Below are 11565 nucleotides of genomic sequence, written 5' to 3' on the forward strand. Positions count from 1 at the left end.
TCTCTCTCTCTCTCTCTCTCTCTCTTTGTCTCTCTCCCCCTCCATCTCTGCTGCTCAGCTACTTCAAGGTTTCTCACCTGTGGCATCATATCAGCCCCATCGATGCGACTGGTTGCAAAGAAGTCGACGCTGACCTCAAAAACTCCAACTGAAGAAGAAAAGGAGCTGGAGCTGAAGAAGAGATAATAGAAGAAGAAGAAGAAGAGGAGGAGGAGGGAGACGATAAAGAAAAAGCAGACACAAAGACAGTCGATCATGATTCACTCAAGTAAGTACCTGCACCTCTCTTCATATTAAACTCTGACTGTATGTTACAGTAGGGGCTCAAACTCACGACATGAAACTTTGTTGACGTTCAGTCGGAGAAGAAAACAACAGCAGGATACAGCAAACAAATCAACAGATCAAATCAATGCTACCGACACTTTTAGCAAGTGAGTCGAAAGTATGACTGAAAAATATGAGGAAACATGAACATGAAAAACTTCTCCGACTTCAGTGTGTCACAATAAAAGATGTACAGTGAAAATAAGCTCAGTAACATTAACTCCAGTCTATTAAAATGTTAATGTATGTGCAGTTTATGTTTATCAAAAGAGAAATATAGAAGAAAACAAAGGAAACAGTAGTTGGCTCAGATCCTCAGAAAACTATATTTAACTCCAAAGATATAAAAATCTTCAACAGAATTGTCATTAAATATTTGAACCTGAACTCAGCAACTAAATCTGGAGCTAAAATGTCCTTTAGCACATTTGTGTTTGCGTCTAAAACCGTGAACACCAGGTGAATAAGACGAACAGGAGAACGAAAAGTGACAGTTTGAGTTTGAGATGTCGTGTCAGCAAAACAAGCACCTGCAGCCTTGTTACTCATTTAATGTGATTTTAATGTTGTTGATCTGATGTAAGAACGGAGACTGAAACGGGGACACACCTGCCTGTAAAGTCGCACCTCTGATCTGCCGAAGACTTATTTAACGTTTAGCAGCTAAAGTGAAGTTTCAGTTTTGTTTCCCACACTAGTAGAAAGGGCAGGTTATCCAGACAGAGGTCTAAAGTTTAATGTGACAAGGGTCTTTTACATCAGATTAATTTAAACAGGCATTTTCCAAAATGGTTTGGAGTAGAGCCGCAGTTTGTGCCCATGTATCATGTAGCAGCTAACAGTCTGTTTCTCTTAAAAATTAATCCCTGATCTTTGAACCAGACTAAGAGTCTGAAGTCATGTTAGCAGCTCTGTTAGGCTGTACTTAGGCTTAGTGGTGGTTTGAGCTACATGCTAAAGCTAGCATGGCAACAAGCACATGATGTTTACCATGTTCACCAATCTTTGTTTACTGTGTTAGCATGCTAACATTTGCTAATTAGCGCTAAACACAAAGCACAGCAGAGGCTGATGGGAATGTCATTAGCTTTTGGGATCAGTAGTCAGTCAGTCGCTATATGCTAATGGTAGCATGGCAACAAGCACATGATGTTTACCACGTTAACCATCTTTGTTTACTGTGTTAGCATGCTAACATTTGCTAATTAGCGCTAAACACAAAGCACAGAAGAGGCTGATGGGAATGTCATTAGCTTTTGGGATCAGTAGTCAGTCAGTCGCTATATGCTAATGGTAGCATGGCAACAAGCACATGATGTTTACCACGTTAACCATCTTTGTTTACTGTGTTAGCATGCTAACATTTGCTAATTAGCGCTAAACACAAAGCACAGAAGTGGCTGATGGGAATGTCATTAGCTTTTGGGATCAGTAAAGTCAGTCAGTTGCTATATGCTAACGCTAGCATGGCAACAAGCACATGATGTTTACCACGGTAACCATCTTTGTTTAGTATGTTAGCATGCTTATTGGAGTCATAACTCAGTTAAATCTGAACACACAGACATGAAACACACATTTTTACATTAGGTACAATTAAACTGTCTGAGGATCTGATTCTCTGATTAAGAAAGACTTACATCTGTTAGAAATCATAGGAAAAAGATGCTTCTTACGACTGTGGAACTTGGTTCAGAATCATCACATTTTTAAGTTTTCTTCAGTATCACAGTAATCCAGTGATAGTTGTTTATACATCCGTGGGTGCAATGCAAATAGGAACTCGTAATAACTAATTCAGCATATTTTTTAATGGCGCCAATTAGAAAAAATTTAAGCAAAAAAAAAAACAGGGCTCAGGTGTGTGGCTCATGGCAACGTTATGCTTCCTGTTTACATCCCCCAAAAGCTACCAGGAGGTTGTGCTTAAACAGATGTGTTTAATGGCATTGTTTCTTCCAGATGTTTTTTCACATTCTGCTAAAGTCAGTCTGACCTTACGCTACACATCTGGCCTCAGAGCTTTGAATAACAAAATGTATAGTGAGACTGAGGGATCTGGAGAAAGGACACTGACTTTGTTGTAAATTATCAGAGCATCAATGATATTGTATGTACAGGGTTAGAAATTAGATTTAAATCACCTACTACAAAATAAAACCGCATTTAAAATCCTACTTTAGTGAAAGTATTATCAGTAAAATGTATTCAAAGTATGAAAAGTAAAAACAAATGGCCTCTTTCGTAGTCTTATACATATCATAGGATCATTATTACTGATATGTAAACAGAATATTTTGTTGCAACTGCTGTTTACAACTAGATTACAAGCAGTTTGAGCTGCAAAAACCTTAATATTTCAGCCTGTAACAGGTTCCCAAAAACCTTATTTTCCAATCCAGTGAAAATATTCCAACCTGTTTTTGATTTAAATTTACTCTCAATGAGAAAACAGGTTGAAATGATCCTAAAACACTTGCAGAGTTTTCACTTTTTTTTAAGAAAATAAAACTTGAAGGAGTCAGTTTGAGCCTAAGATGACGTGATAGGAGGGAGATATGAAAAATAACCTGCAACATCTGGAAGGTTACCACAAACTCCAGCTGTCAGGTAAATGTTGTGGTATTTCCCCCTGAATATCTCTGTACTTCGTCACTGTCTGATGACGAAAAGCTTATAGAAGAATTATTTTCTCATTCATCCAAAACCCAAACCCAAATTTAGGGAGCTTGAAATTGGGCCGACACAAACATCAGCGTGTGTGTTAATGGGATGTCGGTTCACCACAAACCACCAGTTCATTGCTCCTCACGGCTTCCACTCTGAGCCTCGGCTGCATGGATGCTAATTCTGGGGCCTGCTTTTAATTTGACAGCCACTTTCAGATCACATGACTGCCATCGGTTTTCAGATGCGTGCATATGTGTCTGTGTTGTGTCCGCAGACTCACATAAGTTTCAGTCTGAACAGCCTGTAAACACCACAGGAAGATATGCTGCGAACACAGACACACACACAAATGCTGAGAAATGACCCACACTCGCCCAAACACCTGACTGTACACCCACACACACACACACACACACACACACACACACACACACACACACTTAAAGAGTGTGTTAGTTCTATAGAAAAGGAAACTATACTTCCTGACAAAGACCTCCTACTCAAAACCACAACAACACACACAGAGAAAGTCAAACTAAAACAGATGTGAGGGATCAAACTGTTTCAAACACAACTGTTTATTTTTCATAGTTTAAATGACACAGAAAAAGAGAGGGTTATTAAATGTCATGGTAACACTGTATACAAACAGTTAATACATGGTTTATAACACAGTGTGATGTAAGCAGATATAAGTGTGTATTCATGTTTGTTAAGGACTGTATCTAGAGAACATTTCACATGTAACACAATATATGTGTTTATATATAAATCACAATATCAGGGTTAACAGTGAATCAGTGAAGCCTCAGTCTGATGACAGTAACACAACTCTTCTTCTTCCAGATCACTCCATCCACTCAGTCTTCTGCTGCTGCTGCTGTGCAGTTCAGACCAGGTAACGGCTCCGTGTATTACTTTACATAAGGTGGAGGTGTAACTCTCTGTGCCCCCGCCCCTTTAAAAATAAACCTGACAGCTTTTTTCTGCATGAAACTTCATTTGGACCACAACACCAGGAGAAAACATCACTGTAATTATTGTTATTGTTTGTGTGAATTATTCAGATTATTAGTATCAAGTTTATTTATACAGTATAGCACCATTCAGACACGGGAATACATTAGAATAGAGCATTAAGATGACATTCAAACAGCATTTAAATCTATAAAAACAAATTAGAATAAATAAGAATATTCATAATACATAAGATCAGGCAGGAAACTAAAGAGGTCATTTTAAAAGGGGCGCTGTGGTGATGAAAGACACGACAGTTCTCAGGACAGAACAGTTCATTACTCAGAAATAGTAGCTGATAAATTGTCTTTCTGCGTCTGAATGTAACTGCACCTGCTGCACCTGCTGCACCTGCTGCACCTGCTGCACCTGTTGCACCTGCTGCACCTGCTGCACCTGCTGCACCTGCTGCACCTGCTGCACCTGCTGCACCTGCTGCACCTGTGTTCAAGCTACTCAAGTATAAATACAGTATAAAGTACTTCTTGTACTGGCTGATGTATTATCATATATGACTGTATTAGAGTATTAGATTGTTGTGCTGTTGTAGCTGGTTGCTAGTTAGTTAGTTTAGCCCAGTGGTTTCCCAAAGTAGGGGTCTGGCCCCTCCAGGGGGTCACAAGATAAATCTGAGGGGTCCTGAAAAAGGAAAAAACAGAAGGTCAGAAAACTGCTGGTTTGTATCTTATAAGTTCATCACGTTTTTTTGATGCATGAAAATATATTATGTGCAATACGCTGATTGATTGACTGATTGATTGACTGCTTGGTTTCAGGGAGATCAGCACCCGCATGGAGCTGGAGGGGAGAACCTCCCTGTGTTTCCAGAGCAGACGACAGCCGGGTCACGCCTGCCGGGTACGACAGAGGAGCCGCCAAGAGAAAAGCAGCCGAACGCCGTCGACAGATGTTTGATTATTTCTCTCTCTCCGTCTCTTTCTCTCAGGTCGACAGGTCGAGGAGGAAGCTCCCTCTTCCTCCTCCTGAGGATGAGGATGGTGAAGGAGCGGGGATGCTGAACGTCGTCGCCATGTATGACTTCAGCGCCAAGGAGGACACTGACCTCACACTCAAGCAGGTACACACACACACACACACACACACACACACACACATATTAAATCTGATGTTCTGACTAATGGTTCATAAATCACATGATAATGTTTTATTGATGAGTTATATTAAAACCTTTCAGTTGCCAGGTTGTTAAAATGCCTTTGGCTGGTTGGACTTTGATATTTACAACCTTGATAATTACAGACATTTGTCATTTTTAAATCATTAACAAACAGAGAGGATTAACACCTGCCATTGTCGTCTTATAACTGATGAGTTAAGACTCATTAAACAATTTAATTATTAATAAAGCCATTAATTATGACTTATAAACACTTATGGAGACTTATTAGAAATCAATTAAAGTTTAAAGGATTATCAAACATGTTTCCAGCTTCTCAAATATGAGCATTTTCTGCTTTATTTATTATTTTTTTCACTTAAGTTTTCTTCATTTAATCAGATCAAAGTCTCTGATTAAAATCTGGTTTCCAAGCATAAAAAACACTGTTACAACAATAAATACAAACAACATCAATAGAGTAAAACTGTCATACACCACAAATGAATACACAGAATATCCTGTTGTTTAGGTGCATAAACAAAGATTTTCCAAAAGCAGCTGTTTGCAGCTGTTTGCAGCTGTTTGCAGTGTGATGCAGCTGTTTGCAGCTGTTTGCAGCTGTTTGCAGCTGTTTGCAGTGTGATGCAGCTGTTTGCAGCTGTTTGCAGCTGTTTGCAGCTGTTTGCAGTGTGATGCAGCTGTTTGCAGCTGTTTGCAGCTGTTTGCAGCTGTTTGCAGTGTGATGCAGTGTGTTGTGTCCGCAGGGGGAGGAGTACGTCATCCTGCACAAACAGGACCAGCTGTGGTGGCGAGCGCAGGACAAACACGGGTCAGGATTATTCTGCAATATAACTGTTGACTGACATTCGTAGGAATCAAATTATAATGATGTGATCTTATATTATTGTACAAATGAGCGAGTTGTAATGACTGTGTGATGAAGAGGTTGGTCTCATGAAGAGCTGAACAGGAGCATGAATCTGGATATTTTTGTGATCATTAAATAATTATTCCATGATTACAAAAAACAATGTTATTCCATATATAAAATATCAGCGTGTTTACACTGAAACTGAAACTGGCATTTTGAAATAGAAATTTATTTTAAAAGTACAGTGTAAACAAATAATCCCAGCGGAGTCTGTGAATGTTCATCAGGCAGATTATTGATGTTTTCTTTCCGCTGTGTTTCCATCAGGAACAAAGGCTTCATCCCCAGTAACTACGTGACAGAGAAAAACAGAATCGAGGCAAACTCGTGAGTTTTATATCACAAGTCATATTCCTCAACTTTACGTGATATTTGTGGAAAACTGGGACATCAGAGTTTCAACGTGTTGTTTTCTGTGTCGCTACTTTGAGCTGTGAGCTATAAGTTGTTGTTGTTGTTGTTGTTGTTGTTGTTGTAGCTCTGATCAAAAGGCAATAATTGAACCATTAACTGAGTGTTTTTGTTTTCCTTCCTGGAGGTGGTACTGTAAGAACATCACCAGGTCAGAAGCTGAGCAGCTGCTGAGACAGGAGGTATCTACCTGTCCGTCTACCTGGTTCAACATCTGTCTGTTCATGTTTCTCTTTATACCTACGTGTAGTGCAGTGGTTCACACCTCTTTATATTTACTGTGAGTAGAGCTGAAACAATTAATCAAATTGTCGATTAGTTCATCGACACAAAAATAATATAATCAGCAAATATCTGAGATTTGATTCATCGTTTCAGTCTTTTTTCAAGCCAAAATATAAAACATTGCAAATTTGCAGCTTCTGAAATGTGACAATTCACTTCTTTTCTTTGTCTTCTGTAATAATAAACTGAAAATCTTGTAAAGTAATCAATGTAAGACGTCACCTTGGGCTGTGGAAACTTGTGACGGGCATTTTTAATCATTTTATAGAATAAAAAAAAAATCAAAATTTAAAAAAAAATAATAGCACATAGATTCTCTGAGATCTAATCTAATGTTTATCCTAGTGTCTTCTGGGTAAAACGATGGTGTTTCTGGTTGTTTTCCAGGACAAAGAGGGTGGGTTTGTGGTGCGGGAGTCCAGCGAGAAGGGAGTCTACACCGTCTCCGTTTACACCAAGACATTAAGGTGATTGACATCACAGCTTCTAAACTGAAGGTTAAAATCCTAGACAAAATGAATATGTACAATAAGTCTTCACCTGCAAACTGATGAACTTTTCCTTTGCTTGTGTACGTGCAGCACTAGCGGAGATATTAGGCATTACCAGATCAAACTCAGCGACACCGGACAATTCTTTTTGGCTGAAAAACACACCTTCAACTCCATACCGGATGTCATACACTACCATGAACACAACGCGGCAGGTACGTACACTTTTATGCGTGCTAATGAAACAACAGTGCAAACGATTTAGTAATGCTTCATTTGATATGGTGTGTTATGTGTGTGTCCGTGTATAGGTCTTGTGACGAGGTTGCGATATGCAGTGGGGCCAATGGGAAGGTGTGTACCTGCTACATCAGGATTCAGCTCAGGTAAATATTTGCGATTAAAAGTCCTTGATGTTAAGTTTCATACTAAAGTTTGAGGGAGAGATAAAAGCTGGAAATAAGTATAAAGTGTCTTTATATGCAGACGATACCAGACTTTATATCTCAGACTTTGTGGCTCTTTCCCCAAAATATTGAGAACTTTTAGGATAGTTAAATCTTTATCTCTTACAGTCTGATCGACTGGTGTACAAAAACAATTTCATACAGTTTTGTGTAATTTGTGATTCTCTTTCTTCTGTTTCCACTATATCTCTCATTCTTTTTTTTCATCCATTATCCTGCCCCTCTTCTTTCTCTCTCTCTCTCTCTCTTTCCGTCCTTCCAGAAAAGTGGGAGCTCAACCCCAGCGAGCTGACCTTCATGAAGGAGCTGGGCAGCGGGCAGTTCGGTCTGGTGAGGCTCGGCAAGTGGAGGTCTCAGCACAGAGTGGCCATCAAGGCCATCAGAGAGGGAGCCATGTACGAGGAGGACTTCATCGAGGAGGCCAAGGTCATGATGTAAGGAAGGAGAAGACTAAGGGAGCTTTAAAAGAAAAGCTACACCTTCGATTAATTCTGAAAAACTTCCCTCTTGTCAAAACATTGAAGTGAAAGTCTGTGTTTGCTGCCTCTCCCAGGAGACTGTGCCACCCTAAACTGGTGCAGCTGTATGGAGTCTGCTTGAAACAGCGCCCCCTGCTGATCGTGGCCGAGTTCATGGAGAACGGCTGCCTGCTGAACTTCCTGCGGCAGAAGGGTGGAGGTGTGAAGGAGGCGTGGCTTCTGTCCATGTGCCAGGACGTCTGCGAGGGGATGGAGTACCTGGAGTCTCATAGTTTTATCCACAGAGACCTGGTGAGTCATTGTGTGTGTGTGTCTGCGGTTTGTTGTGCATTTTAATAATGAAACTAGTGACTGTAAAACACAAGTGATACTGGGAAGAGGGATTCAACTGTCTGGTGTTTCTACTGGTGGTTTCAGTAGCCGATTATTTACAAATCGCGTCCTGCTGTTGGTAAAGTTGGAGCAAATTTTAACAATTTTATATCAGGGTTTTTGCAGGTTTCACTAAATTAAATTGAAAGATATTTGAACAACAATACAACAACAATAATTCTTAGTAAAATAATTTATTAATTAGAATGAGCTGGACCCAGATAAGTGGCAGTAAACTGTCTGGTTGATACCCAATATATTTAGATTTATGTTTTAAACTAGTTCATTCATTCTGATGGAGCTGAAGGTTTTATTTAAGGTCTGTGACAATTATTTATTAATATCCTTAAAAAGCTGTAAAAAGTTTTTACAACTTAGAGACATCAAACTACTAATTCAGCTTCATGTGTCTGTAGTTACTGTTCTCACTTTGTAAGATACAGGAAGTACAATATTTCCCTCTCAAATGAAGCAGAATAAAAGTATAAAGCTTTTTGTCATAAGTTTCTGGTTATTTCTTTTCTCATCCAGGCGGCCAGGAACTGTCTGGTTAACGAGCACAACGTGGTGAAGGTCAGCGACTTTGGGATGACCAGGTATGGCTGCCATTTTTTAAGTTTTAAAGGAATATTCAGCATTTTGGGAAACATGCTTATTAGCTCTCTTATTAGTCTGTACGGTAAATATGAAGCCAGAGCCAGCAGCTGGTTAGCTTAGCTTAGCACAAAGACTGCAAACAGGGGGAAACGGCTAGCATGGCTAGAAACTATGTTTTGTCAGTTTTACTGTATCAGCGGTTCTACAGGTGTATGTTTTGACTCTACGTTGTTGGTTGCAGGTACGTTCTAGACAACCAGTACACCAGCTCCAGCGGTGCCAAGTTCCCTGTGAAGTGGTCTCCTCCTGAGGTTCTCCACTACAGTAAATACAGCAGCAAGTCTGACGTCTGGTCCTTCGGTGAGGAACCTCTGACAGACCTTAGTGCTGAGATACTAGTACAGGCAGTTCTCATAGTAAGAGTATTGATTGGATTGGACCAGTTTTAACTTTTTTTTAGATGTGAAGCAGCTTCAGCCAAAATCAGTAATTTAAAGCTGAAATTTCCAATGTCGAATGAATCCTGAATCAATACATGTCTGGAATACTGGAGATTCAGGTGTGACAAAATACCTCTGAAACTCAACTTTACGGAGGTGATGCATTCACTTGACCCTTCCAGTTCTCTTTTATTTTCACACAACAATCCCAAAGTAAACATGGTTTGCAAGACATCTACCATTTAACTTATTAACCATGCATCAAAACAGTCAAGAAAACCTGCCGCCTCCTTTTTACAGGAAGTTAAGAATAACAATTTTCATATGTTCCTAGCCAAAATATAAAGTAGTCGTAGTAGTACAAGCAGTAGTGGTCGTAGTATTTTAGAAGGTTTTACCACAGTACTGAGGCCGAGTGTGTCCATGTGCAGGTGTGGTGATGTGGGAGATCTACTCGGAGGGTCGGACTCCGTTTGAAAACCGCTCCAACTTGGAAGTGGTTAATGATATCACCAGAGGGATCCGGCTGTACCGACCACACCGAGCCTCACAGCCGCTGTACGCCATCATGTACCGCTGCTGGCACGAGGTATTCACCCACCCACTCATTCTTTCGCTCATTCATTCAGTGTTTCTGCTGCAGCAATGAAATATCAGGATGATCATTTTGAGAAAAACTTCTTATCACAAATGCAATTACTTCTGCGCTTTCAGCTACATGTAATTCCTCAGGAGATTTTTTATCATGTACCAGATTTGAATTCATAACATGTGTACAAGAGAATGATGATCACACCTTTTGTTAACCACTGCATCACACCTTCTCCTCCTCTTCCTGCCCTGCCCTTCAATCCCTTTTGTTCTTCTTCGTCTCATCCATTCTTCTTCGGTGGTGGTGGTGGTGTAGAAGCCTCAGGGTCGGCCGCCTTTCTCTGAGCTGCTGGAGGAAATCAGGAAATTGGCAGAAAATCCAGATTAACAGATGCATACACAAACACGTACCATTGCTGACTTTCAAACTATTTTTCACTGTTTTCATAAATGTACACAGAGTGTGATTTGTTATTGTAAATATTTATTTTTTCATTAAAATATTTTCAGATAACTTGTTCAAACATACTTTCCTTCCTTGAAGTGATGCTTTGACAGTTTGAATTTTGTGTCAAAAAATACAAATAGTAATAAGCGCTTCATGAACATGTGAGATTTCACAATATTCACCTGTAACTTTGCCTCTTTCTTTCAGTTTGTCAGTTTCTCATACTTTTGTCTTAGCGTCTTATAATTATGATTTGATGCCACTTCTATTCTTTTAAATTGCAGAAGGGAGGGGAAATTACAGCATTGTGTAGTGCTCTAAAACCGACAGTAGGTGATGGTAGAGAGCTTCTGTCAGTGTCACGTGAAAGCAAGTGAATGAAAAAGTTGAACAGGAGACCCACAGATATGTTGTTGACTTGCTGTTCACTAGAAATGTGTCGCTCATCAAGTAATTAGTCATTTTAATGAATGATTTTTAGACTGAAACTGCACCATTAGAACGATTAGTCTTTCTTTCTGTACACAGAGACAGAGACAGTTCACTGTCTCATTTGACAGTTATTAAATGAGTCATCAGCATGTTGACAGCATATTTCCAGAGCAAACGAGATTACAAATAATTTGCATTCTTTTATCCAAAAAACGCTGTGCTCATTTTTTTTATGCTGACGTAACGGTCATTTATTAATTGCGGTCTTTTTTATTTTTATTTATTCATTGCGGACGTAACGGTCTTTTTATCTAATTTCGCTGACGTAACGTTCGTCTTTTTTTCTTTTTTTTTTCTCCTTTAATTTCGCCGTAACTTTTTAAAATTTAATTTCGCTGACGTAACGTTCTTTTTTTTAAATTTAATTTTGCTGACGTAACGTTCCTTTTTTTAAATTTAATTTCGCTGACGTAACGTTCTATCCGCG

The 11565-nt window shown here is 39.5% G+C and overlaps 1 protein-coding gene across 1 annotated transcript; it reads left to right on the forward strand.

Annotated features, from left to right (window-relative positions):
• Positions 1-135: 135 nt before the first annotated feature.
• On the forward strand, positions 136-10716 carry txk (TXK tyrosine kinase). The gene is made up of 16 exons (XM_056369628.1): positions 136-268; positions 3844-3895; positions 4791-4872; positions 4961-5092; positions 5899-5963; positions 6333-6392; positions 6604-6658; positions 7149-7228; positions 7343-7467; positions 7564-7638; positions 7982-8153; positions 8273-8489; positions 9102-9166; positions 9409-9527; positions 10039-10196; positions 10515-10716. The coding sequence occupies exons 1-16, from the start codon at positions 256-258 to the stop codon at positions 10584-10586; spliced, it is 1542 nt and encodes a 513-aa protein (XP_056225603.1). The 5' UTR covers positions 136-255; the 3' UTR covers positions 10587-10716.
• Positions 10717-11565: the final 849 nt, after the last annotated feature.

The sequence above is a fragment of the Seriola aureovittata genome, chromosome 23 (genome assembly GCF_021018895.1).
Source record: "Seriola aureovittata isolate HTS-2021-v1 ecotype China chromosome 23, ASM2101889v1, whole genome shotgun sequence".
NCBI lineage: Eukaryota > Metazoa > Chordata > Actinopteri > Carangiformes > Carangidae > Seriola > Seriola aureovittata.